This window comes from Sorex araneus, chromosome 2 (assembly GCF_027595985.1).
Source record: "Sorex araneus isolate mSorAra2 chromosome 2, mSorAra2.pri, whole genome shotgun sequence".
In the NCBI taxonomy this organism is placed as follows: Eukaryota; Metazoa; Chordata; class Mammalia; order Eulipotyphla; family Soricidae; genus Sorex; species Sorex araneus.
This window is the reverse complement of record NC_073303.1, coordinates 181,329,510-181,352,669: the sequence shown is the minus strand read 5'-3', so window position 1 is coordinate 181,352,669 and position 23,160 is coordinate 181,329,510. Positions and strand designations below refer to the sequence as shown.

General features: G+C 35.2%; 1 protein-coding gene across 4 annotated transcripts in view; it reads right to left on the bottom strand.

Moving 5' to 3' along the window:
• Positions 1-431: 431 nt before the first annotated feature.
• The window catches only part of USP25 (ubiquitin specific peptidase 25), a 156,156-nt gene continuing 133,427 nt past the window's right edge, over positions 432-23,160 (bottom strand). For all 4 annotated transcript variants that reach the window (XM_055125484.1, XM_055125485.1, XM_055125486.1 and 1 more), the window contains 6 exons: positions 17,672-17,850; positions 13,738-13,816; positions 10,202-10,281; positions 6,652-6,775; positions 2,245-2,440; positions 432-1,849 (listed from right to left, as the gene is read on the bottom strand). In XM_055125484.1, coding sequence (XP_054981459.1) covers positions 1,677-1,849; positions 2,245-2,440; positions 6,652-6,775; positions 10,202-10,281; positions 13,738-13,816; positions 17,672-17,850 — 831 coding nt within the window. In that variant the 3' untranslated portion in view covers positions 432-1,676. The remainder of the gene's footprint in view (positions 1,850-2,244; positions 2,441-6,651; positions 6,776-10,201; positions 10,282-13,737; positions 13,817-17,671; positions 17,851-23,160) is intronic.

Here is a 23,160-nt window from a genome sequence, read left to right as displayed (position 1 = left end):
CCTTGGATATGTCTTTTGAAAGGAGTGATTTCCTTATGGTGTTTGAGCACTTTGTGTCTCAGTGGCCAATTACAAACAAACAATTTTAGTTTAGGTAGAATGTCACAAAATACCAATGATCCTTTGCCAAAGTTTTATAATACAAAGGAAGTTGCTAATCTTTGGTAAGATCTGAAAACCAATACAAAATACTATTTTTGCTGAGTAGAGAATATAAAGTCTAAACTAAAACACATTTTGGAACTATAATGTAAAACCTAACTTTATATAGAAAATAAGATAAAACCCCTAATATAAATACCTTACAATACAAAGATATCTTTATGAAGAACATCATCTGATAGCTTAAATAGTTTTTCTCTTTATCCAAAATATTTTGTGAGAGGCAATTAGAAAACTAATTTTGGCGACGGTATAACAAACACACGTGGTAAAATGATATATTTTACTAAGCTATCAAAGTATAGTTTATAAAGAAATTTATAAATTCAAAAAATAGGTTGCTGGTAACATGATTACCTTTAAAGCATTGATTTTTTTCATTCACAATATTACTTCATTAATTTTAAACAGCAGTTCCATCTAAAAAATATTCTACAGCTTTTCCTTTTTGAAAAGGAGGTAAATAAAAGCAGGTAAGATACTGTAATTTATAGTTCAACAATATTAACTTAATTTCACAGCATTGATTAGTAGAGAACATTTTCAATGAAAGTAGTATACAATTTACAAAAATATAATGAATATATAATGCAAAACACCATACTCAATTATGAACAATATGTGCATGTGTATGTATGCATGTTTGTATATGTACACACATATTTCTTATAAGTTTAATTATTAAATAGCCCTTTTTCAAGTACTTTTTTCTGGTATCTCTCAAAGTAATTGCCTTGCTATATTATTTGCAAATACATAAAAAAATAAAAGTTTAATCTAAGGAAAGGTTAAAAGTTTCAGTGTGATTTGACTTAGCATCCACTTTCTTTAGTGAAAACCCGATTTGAATTCACAATAGGTTTAGGTGCCATACTAAGTTTAACAACTTAGTGGAAAAAAAAAATAATATATATATATATATTTAAGTGTCAAGTATGTATCAAATGTCTAAGATGCTAAAATTATAGCAAAACTAAAAGTATTAATCTATTCATCACCCAGCATGAACAATCCACAAATATTTTCATACATTATAACTAATATACTAATATACAATATACCTGCTTACAAACACATAGGTAGCCATAAATAAAACTTTATTCTTTAATTTCATTTACAAGCTACCAAATATTATGTATCATACACAGTGCTGAACACTTAAATGGCTGTAGTCATGGAAGATTCCAGACTGAATGGAAAGCTATAGATAATGAGAAAAAAGCAAAGTAATACTGTAACAGAAGGATGGCCAAAGCATGGCTTTGCCAAACGAAATCAATCCTATCTTTAGTTATACATCAGTGGTGGTTAAAACAAAGTCTGAGAGCCATGCGATTCTCAGCTTTATTGTTTGCAGTCTGGCTAAAGTCTGTATAGTCACTTTGTCTTTTGCAGTTATTAAAATTAAAAAAAGTTAAAAACTATAGCAGCAACAAGCAAACCCTGTGACAGGAAGGCAAGGGTTAAGAACTAAAAAAGGTTTATACAGTGTGTTTAGGTAAAGTGTGTGCAATTTATCTTCCATCAGCAGGAGTTCGACTGAGGGACAACATGATTCGAGCATATCTCTCACAAAGTTCATGTGTGGAATAAGAAGGTAACTTGGGCGGCTCGTGGAAACCTTTAATCTCCGTAGAACAATCAAGAAGTTTTGGCAGAAAATCTGTCAACTTTTCTTGGAGATGAGCTGCAATAAAAAGTATTAGATATAAGTACATTTACATATATAGAGAGAGGGAAAGAAATTATTAGATGATTATCCTCAAAGTGATTTATTAATGCAGAATGCTCAGTTGATGTTTCATTTAAAATACACACACACACACACACACACATACACACACACACACAAAATCACTTAGAACTTTAGCACTGAGGGGAAGAGGCAAAATATAGGTGTCAATGGCAATCCACATTTTTCCTCTTAAATTGTGTGTAGAAGCTTCAATAAAAAGCAAAAAGTAATAGCATGTACATAAATATATCACAGAAAGAAATTTTAAATGAGAGGAATGGAATTGTTGATTCTAATTGTTTCAGAAACTGTTAACTTAATTATCTGCAAGTACTATTTAAAATTACCTTCCATTTCTTGTCCCAAGTAAGAACACCACCGATTTCTCATATCTTCTACAGCAAGTATATCTTTCTCTTCCATTTCATCCATCAATAACAATGGCAAAAATGGTACAATAAACTCATTCATGATAATCAGACCATTCGTTACTTCTTGATCCTCTCCAGATTCAAACTGTTCTGCAGCTTGATCATTTAATTTCTTAATGCAATGAGAGGAAAAAAAAGATTTACTTCCTTTTATGCTTAAATAAAAATGCCTATGTCAATATTGGAGATAGTATTAATAAGCATGTTCAGAAGAAGTACTGAGATAAACGGCAATCAGGAAAAGCAACCTCAATCTATTTCAACACAAAAAGTCTCTTTTAAAAACAGTTTATACAAATGACAACAATAGAAATAAAAGGGGAAAACAGTGTGGACAATTCTGTTGTCATGCGACGGCTGGCTTATACGACTGCTACACTGATCCTCACGATAGAGGCCATTCTCACAGTGCTCCAAAGGCAAACCTGCCCCATGTCTACAACTAAATATGCAAAGTCATTTTAAAAATAAAGAAATTCGTTTCCACAAATTTTTTAAAACATCTTTATTAGCCATAAATTTCAATTGAGTAAGTACTGCTATAATACATGACACAAAAACATAATCAATTGCGCGAAAAAGTTTTTACTGAGTTTATATGCCACGTGACATACATTGTTCTAGATGCAAAAGTATCCAATTAATATAAAAAAAACTGCCGTGGAGTTTATAATCCGACAGAGAGATCAGTAAATTTCTCTAGAGAACAGAAAATATTTTATGCTTTTAAAGACTTACAAATTCTTATTATTGAATGTTACAGTCATTCAACCCTATCACTGTTGCAAGAAGGTGACTATGTAGGTATGGATACATTTCAATACAACGTTACTTGCAAAAAAAAGTGGCAGCTGCAGTCCAGGCCCATTGTGTTACCCCACAGACCCTCAACATAGTAGCACTGAAATACACCATAAAATAAGGAATACAGACTTAAGAGTATAGGTAACAAGAAAAATAAGTGCTATATTATTTCAGTTGTAAACCAAAGCCAATTTATAAATGATAAATATGATTTTTGCGTAATAAAAACTTTACACTTAATTTAGAAAAATTATTTGGTGTGGGCGTTACACTTGGCTGTGCTTGGGGCTTACCCAGGACTGAACTCAGGGATCACTCCCAGAGAGCTCAGGGGGCCGGAGATGGAACACGAGTCAGCTGTATTCAAGGAAAGTGCCTCACCCACTGGACTACATCTTTGGTCCTAAGCTGAATTTTAGAAATACATTTATATGCTAGAATTCAATTATGTTATTCCTGTAGAATGCATCTTGCCTTTGGAGGTGCCTTTTGAACACTTTTTTTCTTTTTAAATTAAAGTTATAAATACAAAGCCGTTTTACATATTTGGAAGACATGGCTGGAGAGTGTCTTTTACTTTGGCTCAGTCACTAATCTTTAGCAAATAAGTAATCTCTTAGCTTCAGTTTCTTTATATGAAAAATGCGCTTTTCCTTAGGGTCTATGCCAGTTGGTGACTGGGAGCCATTAGAGCTACAGTTGGGAGTGCCAGGGGTCCACTCGATACCAGGATAGAATTCAGGGCCTGGCAAAGGGGAGGCAGGTGTTCTGCGACTAGAGGTATACACTAAGCCCCAAGGGGATTCTACTAATTTCCTAATGTAGCAGTTTAAATAGTGAAATAAATTTCAAAGCATTTACTATAATTTTTTTTGCAATAATCCTTTTCAAAGACATGTTAGTCATTATTATTCTGAAATCTAAAGTTAAGTTCCCTAAATACAAATCTTTTAATATCATCTGCCCTAAACTTATCCAGCTCATATTTTTAAGAATCCTAAAGTCAAACACACAACTAGAAAATTAGGTAGAACTGACAACTCTACCTCCTTAAATCCATCCAGTAGTTACCAAGTTCCTTGATTTTATTTCCTTCACTAATTCTATTACCTTCTTCCTTATACCCACCACACTCTAATTAAAGGTTCTGGCCTATCCTTGTCTATACCATCTAGAGCTTTGGGCTTTTTTTTTGGGGGGGGGGTAAGGGGACACCCCCAGCCATGTGAAGGGCTTATTCCTCTGTATGCAGGAATTACTCCTGGCACTGTCCAGAGCACCATATGCAGTGTGATGCCTAGGATTGCCAGCAAGTGCTCTACCTACCGTACTGTACTCTCTTTCCAACCCCTATCTAGGATTATTGACTTGAAAATTTCTACTTCTCTCCAGTTTATTCCCTAGGTATACTACCACCAGACTTATTTTCTGAAAGCAAACCTGATAATGCAAAACTAGTCAAACCCTGCAAGGATGCAGATGAATTTGAATAAGTTATAAGATTCTTCACTATCTGACTGAGTTTTATCATGTCCATCTAACTTCACACTTCATAACCTATATGCAATAATTTATATTCATTTTCTGTCATGAAACATTTCACAGTTTTTCAATATGGCACCTTTCGGCTAGGATATTATCTCTATAAGGCACAAAACTATTTATCCAACAAGATTCAGATCAGTGTTCATGTTATTTTGGAGAATCTCCCCTCATTACAGGTATAACATTTTGTAAATTTTTCATAAGAACATTAATTCTCAAACATGGAAATTATTTATGTACATCTCTCACCACATTACGCTTCCTGAGGACAGATAATGTATCATATCTTTATATTTCTTGGAATATGACAGCTAATACTTATAAAATATACCTGAAAGGAACACAAACTTTATAGTTTCATTTAAATCACTGCATTAAGAAATATAAGTGACAACTTTTTTACTATTAAATAAGAGAAACAATCTTTTTTATTAAAAATTTAAAAACAGTATTTAAAATCAGCTTTATTAAATTATATCCATTCCCAAGGCTTCAATAACTCTAAGTTAAATAAATTTGACTTAATACATTAAACAAATACTGTATATTTAGCATATTTACATAAAAACTTAATATTTTTCAGCCAAAATACATACATTCAGGAACTCCACCTTAGCAATAAATTTAAAACCTTCTAACAAAAAAATACACAAAATGAAGAATAACTTCAATGAATACAAACCATCATTAGTTCACATTTTATATATAGTTGACTGTGGAACAACCAAGTTTGAACTATGTGACTCCACTTAGCTGAGGATATTTTTTCCAATTCCTGTAATGCACATTCATGAATTTAACCAAGAATGTGGATATTGGTTGGTTAAAATTACAGATGTGAAAGCCACATATACAAAAGGCTGACATGGCAAACAGAATTTTTATTATAAGGATCTTTATCTTAATGCTCTAGGGTTGGTTAATTATACATTAAAATGGAAATTAGTTAAGGGAAAAATATTTGGATAACCACACAGTTTTACTCAAAAGATATTTCACTAGCACACTGACTTGAAGTTTTCAAAAGTACGCTAAAACTATACAATAATTGAAGATTCCAAAATCCTGAAGGCCTCTGTCTATTCTGTATGATGGAAAAAATCTTGCAAGTTTAGAATATGAAAGTTGATATAAATGAGTGGAATTTAAAAAAGTATACAGACAGAACTTTTAATTGTATGCATAAAGGTTAGCTGCTTCAAGAAACACCAACAAAGTATTTCAGACTTAACAGCAAGCTCTCAGAAGTGATATCTTTAGCCTGCTTCTCCTTTGGGAGAAACTGGCAGTCTTCTGAGTTTCCTGCCCACATGGGACAGCCTTGCAAGCTTCCCATGGTGTATTTATATGCAAAATCCAGTAACAAGCTGGATCTCATTGCTGTGACCCTGAAGAGCCCCCAGTGCAACATCGTTGGGAGGGCCAAGTCCAGATGGACTTCTAAGATCTCAGGGGAAGGACGAAATGAGATGTTACTGGGCCCACCCGAGAAATCGGTGATTAACGGGCTATCGTGACCGTGAATGTAAATTGGCACAGAAAAAACGTGTACAAAGACTTAAAAATTTTCTAAGAGCATATATGTTTGAAGAAAAAGTAAAAATAGCTGAAAAATTATTGTATTACAATGAATCCTTTATCACATACATCAACTATATCCATAATAAATCAGGGAAATCTACTTGTTCTGGCATAATTCCTCATGCTTTAATGCAACCCTCTCTCTCCTCCTATCTAAAAGGGAATGATTTAAAAAATAATAATTACTTGATTCTGTTTTAAGAAAATTTCTGATTTGTCACCTGCAATACTTAAAAGTTCATAAAGGGATAACACATATAGTGTGTTTTTCCATCTCAGGGGTGTGATCCAGATTATAAACATAATCATGACTCGCTCCACCAAAGTATGGAAAATGGACTCAATGTGAAACAAAATGATAAAGTCAACACATACTAAGTGCTTTCAACTTACTAGTAAACATTCTCTTCTATAATGTGATATCAACTCTTCATCATGTCCTCTGTATAGGCCCTTGGACAAGAGTTCTTTGTTACTCTGATAAGCATAGATAAGGAACACCAAGGAATCTATGTAACTTAAAAATGAAAAAGAAAACAGAGCATTAGCACTTCATGGCCATAAAAATGTCAACAATTAAAAAACATCTAAATATATATGTTTTAATATTATAATTAAAAATCGTCTAATGTTTTAGATCATCAGTTTTATATCAATCGTAATTGAAACCAGAAGATAACTGCCTTTAGTTAAAAAACAAATTAAGAAAATACTAGGAATAAAGACAAAAAATAGATGAAAAGCCTGTCTAACTGAAGAATTAAGAAAATTGCGTCAGGGGACCGAGTGATATAGTACAGCAGGTAGGGCATTTGCCTTGTATGCAGCCAACCCTGGTTCAATCCTGGGCATCCCATATGGTCCCCTGAGCACCACCAAGAGTAATTCCTGAATGCAGAGCCAGGAGTAACCCCTGATTATCGCCGGGTGTGACCCAAAAAGGAAAAAGAAAGAAAATGGCTTCAGTGTTCAGTTTTTAATTTCCCAGTATCTCCCCATTTAGTTTCAAAATCAAAACTACTTTAAAAGGCAACTTACCTATAACCTTTATGAAAACGTCATGCTGGCATGAAAGAAGTGGCTTTGTTAGAAAGGTTACTTTTCTTTGTTTGACTTGGACTGGGGGTCACACCCAGCTCTACTCAAAGGTGTACACACCTGTGCTCAGGGGCACCTGTGTGGTGCTGGGGCCTAGTGTCAGGCCCACCACCTTGCCCACTGTATTCTATTCTTGGACTCTGCTACTTTATTTTGTAACCACAAACGAACATCTGGCTTACTCTGTGACTGTTGAATCAAATTTCTTTCTAGGTACAGACCAGGTTCTAGTCATTGAGGAAAAAAAAAAAACGTGTAGAGGATATCCAGAGGTGATGGGGGAAGTAAGATGGGAAAGAAAAGCTTCTAAATCCAGAAAGCTTAGAGATAAGCAAACAAACAAAACACTACCAAAAGCTTGACAGGGTAGATCTTATATTTAAAATGAGTTTTACTAGCATTTTATGTACTGGTACTATCAAGTTGAAAGCTAGTTTTAAAAAAAAGGAAGAAAAAAGTATGCTTGAATGTCATATTTGCCTTTTAAAGTAAGCATCCAAAGAAATACACAGAGCTGTGTTATTTGTATAGCTCGAATATTGAAGATATTTTAAGGTATGTCCCTTGTACACATTTATCGAATCATAACATAGCTTTCCATTGAATCCGGGGGGGAAAAAATCTAACATCTTAAAGTATTAAATATGCAAAGAGATATTATTTTAAATCTTCCAAGTGTTACTGTTGCTCTTTAATTTCCTGTACTCAGATACAAATCAATTCTATACAACAAATGTTAAACTGTAAAATTATCTGGAAATTAATTTGCAAATCAGTGACACTATGTAACACTGTTATGTCAAAAATACATTTCTGAAAATGGATTTTTTCGTAAATCTTTTGAGAAAATGTATGAATACTGGATTTCACTTTGGAATAATAGGGACAATCTCAGTTAAAGATATTCTGTTCTATTCACATAAAAGGGCAGCGATAAAATATTAAGTATTGCTCCATGCCATTTAGTTGAGAAAGAGTACGGGAACATTTACCTTTGCATGGATAACTATTAAGTTTCCTACTAAAAAGGTACCCGTTAAATGACATTCTTATCTTGACTTCCAGAATTGAGTCACCTTTCAGAGTTAATAAAAGCTCTGAAATCATGACCTTATTCTAGTTTTCCCGAGGTACATCAAACGGTCCACAATTCATCACCTTTTAAAAACTTACAAGTATCTCTCAAATAATTCAGAATAGGTTTCAAGAGTCTAGTTACTATATTCTTATCTTTATTTATACTAATATCACTATGAAATCTTTATTCCTAATAACATAATTTCACTTTACTATTCACAGGATTGATAAGGTCAAATGAATAGTGCTCTGCTCAATAAATACACCACTTATGACTTTCAAGTGCTGCACTGTCATTAGAAAAATCGAGGGGCTGAAGCAATACTACAGTGGGTAGGGGCTTTACCTTCCATGTGGCTGACACACATTTGGTCCCTGACACCCCATTTAGTCCCCTGAGCCCACTAGGAGTGATCCTTGAAGGAAGAGCCAGTAGTTAGTCCTGAGCCCCCACTGAATATGGCCAGCAAAATAAAACAAGAGAGAAACAGATCTCTGATCTAGTGTGGCTGGTGTGATTGAGAAACGGGTCAATTTTTTTTTTAAATGGTCTCACACCTATCTTGTTGCCACCAAACAGAATAGCATTCTAACAGAAATAGGAAAACAAGAAAGCAATATCCCTTGTGCTTGGGTGCACTGTGACACTGCACGTATGACACAGCCCTATTTAAAAACAGAGAATCATTAGTCAAGTAAGTTAATGATTAAGAATATGCATTAAGAAATATATGAAGGGTCAAAAAAAAGGAAAGGAAGAAGGAAGGGAGGAAGCGTGGAAGGAAAGAAGAAGGAAGGAAGGAAATAAGACAGGGAGGGAAGGAGGAAGGGAAGGAGGAAGGACAAAAGGAAGGAAGGAAGGAAGGAAGGAAGGAAGGAAGGAAGGAAGGAAGAAAAGATAGGAGGGAGGGAGGGAAGGAGGGAGGGAGGGAGGGAAAGAAACATGTGAAGAGCCAAAAAGAAAGTATAGTGGGTTTAGGTGACTTCTTTGCAGATGCTTGACCCATACGATCCCGGCACTGCACATGGTCCCCCAAATTATGACTCAGGTGTGAGTCCCTGAGTACAAAAGTGATGGTAGCAGGGGCAAGGCCTGAGGACCGCCGGGTGAGGCCCAAGCCCCTGCTACCCACATGCTGCCCTCAATGAAAGAAATACCTGAGAATACAAAGTTGTCAATATGTAATGATAAATACAATCCATCATTTTTCTTTATAATAATTTAAATAACAATGAAATTATAGTTTAGCTAAAGTAGTAATTCCTTTAAAACCACCTATAATGTGAATAGAAAATATTTTGCTTGCTGTCACAAAAATACTCAACCAACAATCAATTTTCTCCAGCCATATTTTTTTTAATAGGCTTATTGGAAACTCATTGGAAACACATTGGAAACATTTCTAATTTGAAGTCAGGATCAGATTAAGTAGGAATGTGATATTCAATACAAAGAATTCTGGGTATTTGTCTTCAGCTACTTTGATCCCCAACAAACTTTTAAGATTCTGTTTAAACTGCTCTATCTTAAGCTTCACGTGTAGTGTTTGAGATCTGATAAAAACAAATCCCAACTACAACTTAACTAAAAATGGAAAATAAGCTGTATGTAGGGTACATGGAACTAATGTAACTTTACAATCTTTCCCCAAACTCTAAATTTGTTCTAAAATAGTTTACTTAAAATTATACAAATACAAAATACAAATGGGGTAATACCTAAACAGAATTAAGAGCAAATTCTTTTTATATGTCCACTTCACCTTACCTTTCTCTTTGAAAATGTTCTAGCCCATGTATAAGATACATGGTTGTGTCCCTGAATTTTCTATAATCCTGATGCCATTCCTGCAGGTGAAAAATAAATAAATGTAATACACTGTTCTGCTAATGAACTAGTCATAAATAAAGAGTTCAAGATTCAGATTATCATAGAATATTAATACATTATTTTATGATGACAAAGAAATAACAAAGATATCACAATAATAAAATACAAAGAAACTATTGTAAGTGTACATTATTAAAATCTACATATTCGATATCTATATCGCACTGAATGGAGGAAGTTACTACTCCAATATACTGCACAACTGAATGTTATTTGATACAGAATTTTAAAGAAAAAAATCATTTTAATCTAGCAAGTTTATGTTAAATTTAATTTTAAATGTATTAACCTATGATAAGTAGATGCATTTCACATTTTTTGACCCTTCCTCCAGAACTGACATCTAGTAACTCTAAGAAACAAAATAATTTTTTCCTCACTTAATATAATTTTGCCTCTCAGAGAACCTGGCAAGGCACCTAGAGTATCCCGAAAGCTACCGAGAGTATCCTGCCCGCATGACAGAGCCTGGCAAGCTCCCCATGGCATATTCGATATGTCAAATACAATAATAATAATAGGTCTTATTCTCCTGACCCTCCAATTATTGGGAAAGACAAGTAAGGAGAGGTTGCTAAAATCTCAGGGCTGGGACAAATGGAGACGTTACTGGTGCCCGCTCAAGTAAATCAATGAACGATGGGATGACAGTGATACAGTGATATAGAATATAAATTTGTTTAAGGAAAGTCACACCAGAACAAAAACTTGTTACCATTTCCGTCATTAGAATTTCTGGAGATGTTGTGAATAGATAACTTCTGAGGAGGCTAAGGTGGGGAGGTTTGGGCTACCCTCAGCTCTGCTCAGAGCTTACGTCTGGCTCTGTGCTCAACAATCACTCCGGGCAAGGCACGGAACCAGGGCTAGCTGTATGCAGGACAAGCACCCTACTCATGTGTGTTATCTCTCCAAGTAGGAGAGTGTTATTTCTACAAGTAGATAATCTTTTAATGCCAAAGGCTACACAACAAGTGCTTGAGAAATTTCAGGCCATGAAATCAACTATACATCTTAAGTGTGAACACATCCATAGAGAATGTATAAACAAAAGCTATGTTCCACTGAAGTTCAGTTATTATAACAGGATGAGCTGGATTTGGTGACAGGCTTTTTTTCTGCAGAAACCCTGACTAAAGGAGAATAAAGACATTTGAAATATAGAGAATTTTTAAACATGAAATGTAATAATCTGTAACATAAAGAAGTTCTACTGTTACAATTTGTCAAGTTTTCACAATAAAAATTTGCTGAATTGAGTCTAAGAAGCAGTCTTGGGTAAGGGATTACAGAACCAATCACAAATAAAATCAAGTCCTTCCCCAAACTAGATTAAAATTATGGCTCAGTAATTTCAGTCTTGGGAACAGGCATAGAGTTAGCATGCTGGCATCTCTGATATATACCGTGTACCCACTTATTTATTTTTTCAATGTACTAATTTTATGCTTATATTATCATAAAGCATAATAATTAAGATACCATATTTTGATTCGTAACAGAATATGATTTTTAACATTTTTCTTCTTCAAGTATGTGTGGCTGACCTAAACTTTGATCTTTGCATTTTCATGAAATTTTAGATATACTTTACAAAGTTCCATAAAAGAACTTACCAGAAGTTTGAGATGAACTTCCCTGAGCCAATAAATGATTCTAGGAGAACAGTTCCAATTCCTCTAAATATGATTCATTAATCCTATAATTTAGCTTTAGTATTTTCTAAAATCATGTGTATTTCCTGTAAAATTAGTTTCTAGGTACTCTTCAGATGAAATGTTACTGAAAATGGTGTTATTTAAATAAATTTCATTGGGCTAGGGATATTGAATAAGGGTGACACACAAGCGACACACAAGGCACATCAAACAGTGGCAGATGCAGCATGGGGACCCTCAGCACCTCTGGGTATGAATTCGGAGGCCTCAGGCACTGTTCTGTGACCTGGCCGGCCAAAAATTGACAACAAGTAGTGCCCTAGGTTTCCTAAGGACTGCTTAGGAGATTGATGACCCTGCAAATTAAGCTTCTGATTATTTGTCAGTGATAAAGGTAATTAAGTTGATGCCTAAAATAGGTTTCCATGTTGCAAAATTCTCATAAATTTCTGTATATTTTTATATTTAGTTATAAAATTTGCAAATAATTACTTTCTTTTCTCATCTCTACTTTCTCCTTTGTTGCTGTGGTTGTTGTTGCCTTCCATAGTGAATCTGAACACCCAGTACAGTACTTAATAGAAGTGGTGATAACACACATTATTCAGGTGTCTTTTTTCCTGATCATAAGAGCTTTCACTATGCTACATATTTGTTGTACATAATTTTGTTGCTTTTGAGACACTCCTTAATAAATTAAGATGACTAATTTATACTCAAGGTTAGAGTTTTTATTTTTAATTTTAAAAAATTTTTTTAATTTAAAAAAAATTGAACAAACAAGTGCTTTATGTTCGTTCCCTTTATCTATTAATGTAGTAAGCTACAGTATATAAGGCAATGTAAAATAATTAACTTGATAAATGGGACCAAACATTAATCTAAGATACTAATTAAAAATAACTTTAGAAAGGACAGTATCTGAAGCAAAATCGAGTACATTTTTGTGTGTGGTGGGGTGTGTGTAGCACTGTAGCACTGTCACCCTGTTGTTCATCGATTTGCTCCAACGGTAATGTATCCATTGTCAATGTGAGACTTGTTGTTACTGTTTTTGACATACCGAAAAAGCCAGGGATAGCTTGCCAGGCTCTGCCATGCAGGTGGGTTACTCTTGGTATCTTGCTGGGCTCTCCGAGAGAGACGGAGGAATTGAACCAGGGTCAGTCGCATGCAAGGCTAATGCCCCACCCGCTGTGCTATTGCTTCAATCTGGGGTATGTATGCATATTACTTGGAATTGAATTCAGGGCATCATACATGTGCAAGTATGAGTTCAATAATTGAGTAACATCCCCAGCCTGCAAAGTTAAGCTTAAAAAGTTGAAGACATTTAGTGTTTGAAATGTCAAATTAAACCAAACAAACCTCTATTACTGTAAAAGCCATTGTGTATACAAAAAGAATTGCAAATATGCACAAATATGAATATAAAAAACTGCAAGTGAATACTGTCTCACATGCAAGATATGGTTTGATAATGACTAATGTCCTTTTAATTATTAAAAGGAGTTTCTATTTCTCTAATTACCTGAAACAAAGAAAAAGCAACTACATAGCTTCAGTATAATCCAGTATCAAAGAGAATTTAAAATACATATTCTGCAAACCAAGATACAATCTTTTAGGTATGAATAGCTTGGGACATAACTTCCCTGGGCATTATTTTTTTTCTACCTTTAGATATACTGTAATGAACAGAATTGCAGACCCCATCAATCTATAAATTAACTTCTCCACAGGCACACTACCTACCTCATATTCCTCCGAGTTTACTTCTTCAGGTTTGATCATTTCAAGTTTGGCTTGTGCAACTTTCATTATGTTGTGACACCTTTAAGTATAAAAAATACATTCTTAAATCAAAAGTTAAAATTGATAGGAATTGAAAAAATGTGCCAAATTTCTTTCATGATTTTGAGCTGTGAAAATGAAAAGCATTGTCACTGACAATATGTTTTGATGAAACAGCGACCATATAACCAACATTGGCAGTTCCTAAGTATATAAGAACAGTAGGGACCCTCTGCTCCTAAAGACTTTGATTCCAGAGGTCTTCTAACCCATTTTGGCACCCAGAGCGGCTTCTTACAGCAATGCACTGGGACTGTGATCTGGGCTACAACTCCATGCTGCCCAGTGATGGATTTTCCCTCTCCACCCTGTTTTTTCGCACGGAAAATGGCAGCAGCAGCAATATCCACATGGCGAGAGCCACCTCTTAAGACTCCTAACCCAGAGGTACGGTTTTTGCAGTTTTGTGGCTCATAGGCAATCATGGTAAGCGGGCATTACCGGCACGCCCTCGCCCCATATAAGATCCAGAGCTGGTGAGCGAGAAACGGACCCTCTGCTCCTAAAGACTTTGATTCCAGAGGTCTTCTAACCCATTTTGGCACCCAGAGCGACTTCTTACAGCAATGCACTGGGACTGTGAGCTGAGCTAAAAATATCAGAAATCCAAAACCTGATTTGGATTTACAGAGTCTTCATTCTCAACAATGAAAAGAAATTATTAAATGAATCCTTTTCAGCAGGTCTGATTGTTGGGGGAAATTCCAGACAATAATAGTGGGTTCTCTATTAAAATATTGAATGTATTCAAAGTATAGAGAGAATAAAGTGAAGATCATCAGCTACTTAGGTGGGGGCTGAGTGGGAGGGGGGTATTTTGGGGTTTCTGGTTGTAGGGCATGTGCACTGGTGAAGGGATGGGGGTTCAAGCATTATATGACTGAGACTTAAACCTGAGAGCTTTGTATTTTTTTTTCATGGTGATTCAATAAAATAAAAACTTAAAAAAAAAAGCGGTCACAAAGGAGATTTCAGTAATAAAATTAGTGTCCTTCAAAAAAAAAAGAACAGTAATAATTCAATCTCAAATTTAAAAATTCTAATTAAATTTAACAAGTCATATTTACAGTTAACATTTCAATCTTTCTATTAATAAAGAATGAACAGGCTAGCAAAGAATTAAGTATGTTCATATAAAAATGTAAATACACGTATCAATTTAAATAACAACATGCATCGATTAAACATGTTCAAGAACTATTAGCTCTTATTCCTATTCTCTAAACAAAAATATTATTATTATTCATAAACAATAAAAAGGAATTTAATGTGTGTATCATTTCAGGTAAGCATGGAACTTATGGGCTTTATAATTAGAAAAGAATTATAAAAAAACACCATAAAATATATTTTATTACATAAGTCTTACTTTGTCATTGAAGGACAAAATAAATTAGATAATCAAAGCAAACTGACAATTTTAAGTTTCAATGAGAATTACAAGACTGAAATATCAATAAAATTACTAAAGTATTTCCCCAAGTTAACTAGATCTATACATAGAAACATAACCTAGATAATGAGGGTTATAATTATTCATATTTTCAGTAATTTGTCATCAAATATAACAAATTTAGTGATGCCACAATACTACCAAAAATAGTGATAATTATTCATTGAGCCTTTACTACCAGATATTATTCAAAGCATCATTTCACTCAATCTCAAATTTTACAGCTGATTTATGGTAAGGCAGGATTTAATCCCAGATACTTTGTCTTTTATTTATTCTTCTCTGCTACACATATTTTAATTCAATAACTTAGAGATGGTGCATGGTGCTGCCAGGAGGTAAACCTGTACCTGTGGGGTGAGTACATCAGCAGCTTGATGATGCCTTCAGATGTCCAGATACCCCCAAATTGCTGCTATGCCTTTTGGCCAGACCCCAACAACTTGGTTCAAGTTTACCAAGAATTAAATGGCCAAAAGTTAGGTATGTGGGAGACACACCCACAAACCACCTCCGGCTCAGCTATATAAGCTCATTTACTGGCCTTATTTCAGAGAACCATAAATCTCGAAAGAGATCAAAAGATGCATTTGGGGCCTATAGCACAGAGGTAGGTGGGAACCCATGACTGAGAGCCCCAGACTCACTTGGATTAGGACTCGGCCTCCTCACCTCAGGTCCCCAGTTTTCTAGTAGCTTGGCAGTCACATCCACAAACTGCCCCTGGCGCCACGTAATCTCATCAATGGCCAAGACCCAGAGACTATAAACTAAAGCTCCTGGAAGAGAGCGCCACAGAATGCCCTGACCCTGCACCAGGCTGTCTTCACCGGGGTACCTTGGAGAGGGGTGGGCTGAGTTTCCCTCGCTGCTCCAAGCAGAACCCTGGTGGCTGAAAATCTCCAGAACCCAACCATTGCCATGCCCAAGGCCACTCAACACATGCCCAAGGCCACTCTCCACATGCTTGGATGAGCCTCATCCAAGATGGGATGAATCTCACCAGAGAGCGGATCAGCAGGAAAACCCAGATATGCAGGAACCCATGACTGAGATCTCTAAGCCCACTTGGATGGGGACTGGGCCTCCTCTCCCCAGGTCCCCAGTTTTCCAGCAGCTTGGCAATCACACCCACAAACTGCCCCCGGAGCCATGTAATATCATCAATGGCTAAGACCCAGAGACTATAAACTAGAGCTCCCGGAAGAGAATGACACAGAATTTCCTGGACATTATATTCTATCCATAACAAGTAATACAAAAGAAATCATCTAGCATTGCCTTTTCGGCAGATATGAGTGTGATGAGACTGGTGTCGAAATATTGAATGTAATCTAAGTAGAGAGAGAGCATGGGGAAAATTGTCTGCCACACAAGCAGGGGAAGGGTTGGAATGGAGCAGGGGAGGGAGAGAGGGAGGAATATTGGGGATTTTGGTGGTGAAAAGTGTGCACTGGTAAAGAGATGGGTGTTTGATAATTATATGACAGAAGCTCAAAGATGAACGCTTTGCAGCTGTATCTCATGGTGAATCAAAAAAAAAGGGGGGGAATAATAATAGATAAATAATATAAAGTTAACATTCAGAATAGAATAAAAAAAACTAATTAGGAGTTTATGCCCAAATCAATCAGCTGAATCAATGGCTGAATAAATAGCAGTACTCCTACATTATTAAAAATAAATAAATAACTTTGAGATATTTATAAAAATGTAATGATTTATTTCAAAATTAAAACGTGATTATAATAAACACCAAAATTGCATAAATAAAAAATTGCCATTACTTTGAATCTTTACTGAATAAAAATTTTTTAGTAGCTTTTTACTACTCTCTAAAATACATTTTTGACTGAAAAATATAACCATTCTAAGTCATTTGTTTATGTAAAAGTATAAATCTAGAGAGATTAAGGGTTGTCACCATTTTGAGGAAAATGTGCTGCTGAAATTTATCATGTAGGAACCAGAAACATTAACAAATATCCTAAAAATTATAGGACAGTCCTCCCAAATCAAAGCAATATTTCCATAGTATTGAGGTGAAGAAATTGCTATTAAGATTATGAGTCTTGAAAGGATATATCATATGAGTATGATATATCATACTATTATGTACATTTTCACATATTAGGTCACTTAAAATGTAGTAAGCAATCAGAAATTACAATAAACTCCAAAGGAAGTATCGGAGCACTATTCCTAAGTGATCATGTTTTGTACTGTACTTATTTCAATGTGGCTTGATTTAAGTGTAAAATATACATTGATAAGCTGCACTGAGCTAAAATAACCCAACCAACCAATGAACAAAAATAACATCACACACACGTACACACAAGGACAATTTTAGCAGTTTGATATTTCATATTTTGAAATTACCTTTCATCAAAACTCAAATTTCTATCTGCAAATTGTTCTAGCAATGTTTTCTCAATTATTTTCTTTGGTGCCTGGTTCTGGATAAAGTAGACCACTACATGATGTAAACGATAATCTGTTTCTGGTGGGGTATCTTCTTGGGCCAATTTAACCAACCTTGAATACTCCATCTTAATTGCCTAAAGAAAAAAAAAAAGTTGCAATAAAATGCCAATTTTAGTTAATTATCATTTAAAAAATTCTTCTATAGCGTATTTTTCTGGCATCCAATTCTTGCTTTTTTCCTATAAAACAATATCAAAGAATTTCCCTTGTTCCAAAGATCAGAGAATGTTCTCATGTTCCAAAGATAAAAAAAGTTCTCAAAACTTTTGACTACTTGAACCCACGTCAAAGTCAGCATTATACAAGTGAGATCCTACAGATCTCCAATTCTGTACTTCCGAATACCAATCTGCTGCATTTCTACTCCCTAATATCAAAATTCTAGAATTGGAATAATTACATACGTAAGAAAATAAAGGGGCTCTGAATGTATAATATTATTACAACTAAATCAGTTATGAGTGCATACATACAGGATGCACACCTGAAATAATTTACCATAGAATGAATACCTTCTTGATTCAACAGCATTTGTATTACTGTTACTAACAAAATTATTGCAACTACTACCTGATGTTTGAGCTTTATTTTCCTTCATAGCTAGAAACACATCTAATTGTAATGCAAGGTAAAAATGATACTACTTGTTTCCACACGGGAGCAAATGATTTAGGAAAAAAATAACCTAAATAAAAATCTTTGCAAGATTTTATGTCAAATGCTGCTGTATATAAAATGACCATACAGTTAAAGATATTAAGGCATGTCAAATATAAATCTCTACAAATGATAAACATTGCCAAGAAAAAGAAAAAATACATTTAAAAAAATCATTCAATGGGAAAGGCTTAGAAACAATCAATTTCAGAAACAATCAATGCTTTTTACAAGCAATACTTAATCATCAATATACTGTCATCTATTTGAGTATGTTAAGTAGGAGGGAGAATATGCAACTGTCAAAGATGAAATGAATGATACAGCTATATAGAACTTAGAAAATAAATATGTTAAATTATAAACACACACATCTATCATTCAAAAGTTTTATAGTGTGGTTAAAAGCAAACAAAAATTAACTGCCTTTTCACATACAAGGTTCATATCACTGCGTACCTAATTATATACACTAAGTTTTCTTATTGATCTTTAAAATGTTTCTTTCCTAATTTGAAAATAGACACATTTAATAAAATATTCTACAACTGAAAATGCAAGATAAGATCAATAACTTCTTTTCTTACTATGACCATTAAACAATGATTGTCATTGAGCATTACAAGGTTCTTGGACATTCAAAAATTTCAGCTCTCACAGTTTTGGTGTAATGACACTAACATGATGAAAACAAAATAAATTTGTTTTGAATCTGTTAAAATATTATCAACAGTTTAAAGAAATGAAATTATAACAATAACTGGTTGCATATTGTATCTTAATATAGGCTGTGATTTTTTTAACAGCAAATAGATTTCTATGAGAGCTTATATATAAAAAGGTACATATATATGTTATATATCCTAATTAACTCTATATTTATGTTTCGTTCTCACTTTGCTCAATTTAAGATTCTCCTAATTTTCACAAGTAAATGCCAAAAAACAGGTGTAAAAAAAAATTGACTCATTACCACCATAAATTCATTTCTCTACTTTTTTGATATTTATAAATTTCTTTCTTAGAAGTTTCCTGATTTTTAAAATAGACTGCAATCATAGCTCTTTCTTCAAATTTTCAACGGATGTTCCATACTGGTATATATAGCAGAATGCTGCACAATCTATCATTATGAGTAAAGTTAACACAGCTGAGTTGTCAAGTACGCCTATTAATATACTTCTTTCTCAGAATCCTGATCTAGAATCACATTCATCCTTTCCACATTTTATTAGCTTATAAAGGTAATTAAGTTCATTTTCACAGGCACTGAAATGAAACTACCATACATCTACAAAATAAGGTGTGATAAAGGTCATTACATGATACAAGTTACTTACACTCAAGTATCTTTGTTTTGGGGCCGTAGGGAGGTTTGAGCCATGGTCAGAAGTGGTCAGAAGTGCTTAGAGGGACTGAAGCAATAGCTCAGTGGGTAGGGCATTTGACTTGCACGTGGCTGACTCGGGTTTGATTCCCAGCATCCCATATGGTACCCTGAGCCCTGCCAGGGGTAATTGCTAAGTGCAGAGCCAGGATTAACCCCTGTGCATCATCGGGTGTGACCTCCACCCCCCAAAATAGCAAGAAACAAACAAAAAAAGTGCTCAGAGATTACTCCTGACTCTGTGCTCAAGGATCATTGCTGGAGGGGCTCAGGGTTTAGATGTAGTACTGAGCTGCATTTAATTTTTTACTTTTTTCACCAGATCTTTAACTCGGTCCTACTTCTCTTGTCCAATGTTATCTATTCAATTCTACTCATCAAGAACCCTCCTTTTTTTGTGACAATCTTATCTTCTATAAAGTGCACAAATTTCTGTGTCATCATTTCTCTATACTTGTATCTCTTCTTTATTATCTGTTCATCTACCGATAACCATTTATAAAACTAGTTTCTCTCTTTTGAAATCTTCAAGTTTAAAGATTAAAATGTTTCATTGCTAGGTATTTTACTAGTTTTGTAAATCATATCAGGATATTTTATGTAAAACCTCCTACAGATTTATTTTGGAAGCATGCCTTTCCATTGGATATATCCTGTATGTACACCTTAGAAGATAACAGATACACAAATATACATCATCCTCTGGAGTAAGGAAAACCAACAGAATATTAATTTATTAATTTAGATATACTGTTAATTGTAACATAGAATAAGTCACAATATTCTCCAAGTCTTAATGGTTCGATCTCTAATATAAGATTAGCTAAGGTTCAGGAAAGAGAGAGAGAAAAAAGGAAAGGAAAGAAATGCCAATAGGTTCACTTTACAAATTAACGTTGTGTATATGAATCACCCCTCCTGTAAGACACAACCAGACTAGTAGCCAAATGAAATTTCTGCATCCAATGAGATACACAGGGATTAAGGTAGTTGCCTTGCTTCCTCTGGTTCAACCCCTGGTACCATATATGGTCCACTGAGCACTGCCAGAAGTGGTCCCTGAGAACAGTTAGGTGTGGCACAATCCATCCCCACTCCACCAACACTAAAAGAACAAAAAAAATTCCAAACGTTAAAAATAACAAAAATAACTTTACATGATGAAGCTATGGAAGGCTTAATGATTTTTTCAAAACAAAATATGAGAGCCTATTACCCTTTCCTCATTTCCAGGGGAAGCCAGTCCAGGCGAGAGGGAAGTGCCACCAACAAATAACGTATGTGGTAGCTAGACCCAGTGATCTTAACTTGCCCCCACCCAGAGGTAGTCAAAGGAGAAGGAGCAGATGCTGGGAGGCAACCAACATCACAGGTAGCACCCGTGACAATGGTCCCAAGAGGCAAAGTGTTATCACATCCATGTCCCACTTCCAGCACCCCAATACTACAGCTGTCATCAGAGGAGTCTCCATCCCCAGGCCAGGACAGGGAGCCACAGGATGCTGTAGCTTCACAGCAATGAGGTCACCAACCTCCTCTTCAAATATGGTCCCTTGAGCACTGCCAGGAGTGACTCCTGAGCACAGCACAGGATTAAGCACTAAGCACCTGTGTGTGACAAGATAAAACAAATGAAAAGAACAAAGTAAAAATGACCATGCTGTCCAGAGAATTAAACATAACAGAGAAGGGTTTTAAGAAGAAAAACAAAGTATGCCAAAACATCAAACAGAAATTACCGAAGAACAGAGGACAATAACAACAAAACAGAGGAAATAAGCAGCAAAATGATAGGAGGTAGTGTACTTAAAGACAGAATACATTATACTACCAAAAATAAGAATAAAATAATGGAGCGGGAGCAATAGAATAGTAGGTAGGATCCTTTCCTTGTACTTGGTCAATCTGAGTTCAACCCCTGCCATCCCATATGGTCCCATGAACACCTCTAGGCGTGATTCGAGTGCAGAGCCAGGAATAAGCCCTGAGTGTCATCCAGTGTGACCCTATACACTACCCGCCCCCCAAGGAAAAAAAAGAAGAAAATAAGGACTAAGGATTTAGTCCATATTTCAGAATAAAAGACTGAAGAAAATAGACAAGATCTATGATGTAATTTGAAAAGAAACACCTGAATTCTAGGGATTCCAGAAAGAGAGAAATAGACTGGGAACAAGTTTGTGTCAGAAATTTACAGCTGTTGACATGCCACTGGCCAAGCAAGTGAAAACAGAGATAAATAAATGGGACTATCTCAAACTAAGAAGCTTCTGCACTTCAAGAGAAACAGTGACCAAACTACAAAGACAATCTACAGAATGGGAAAGGATATTTACGCAGTACCCATCTGATAAAGGGTTGATAACAAGGATATACAATGCACTAGTTGAACTCCACAAGAAGAAAACTACCAACCCGATCAAAAAATGGGGTGGTGAAATGAACAGAAACTTTGCCAAAGAAGAAATCCTAATGGCTCAGAGGCACATGAGAAAATGTTCAATATCACTAATCATCAGGGAGATGCAGATCAAAACAACCATGAGATATCATCTCACACCAGAGACTGGCCCACATCCCCAAAAACAAAAACAACCGGTGTTGGTGTGGATGTGGGGAGAAAGGGACTCTTCTTCGCTGCTGGTGGGGATGCCAATTGGTTCAGCCCTTTTGGAAAACAACATGGACGATTCTCAAAAAATTAGAAATTGAGCTTCCATTTGACCCAGCAATACCACTCTGGGAATATATCCCGGAGAGGCAAAAAGGTATAGTAGAGATGGCATCTGTATTTCTATGTTCATTGCAGCACTGTTTACAATAGCCACAATCTGGAAAAAAACAGTGCCCAAAAACAGATGACTGGTTAAAGAAACTCTGGTACATCTACACAATGAAATACTACGTAGCTGTCAGAAAACATGAAGTCATGAAATTTGCATATAAGTGGATCAACATGGAAAGTATCATGCTGAGTGAAATGAGTCAGAAAGAGACAGACATAGAAATATTGCACTCTTATGTGGAATATAATGTAACTGAGAAGTACAAGTTGGCAATGATGCAACTTCTGGCAGATATCTCTCTGGACTTAGTTACTAAAATACTAAAATACAGAAACCCAAAACCGTGAGGCCGCTAAGTGTGGTCAATCGACCTTATACCTCTTCATTCTCAGCAATGGAAAACAAATTATCTAATGCTTCCTTTTCAGCGGGTCTGACTTTAGGGGAGAGACTCTCCAAACAATAATAGTGAGTTTTGTTGAAATATTGAATGCAATCAAAGTGAAAGTAAAGTGAAATTTACTAGTTACACAGGCGAGGGGTGCTAAGGGTGG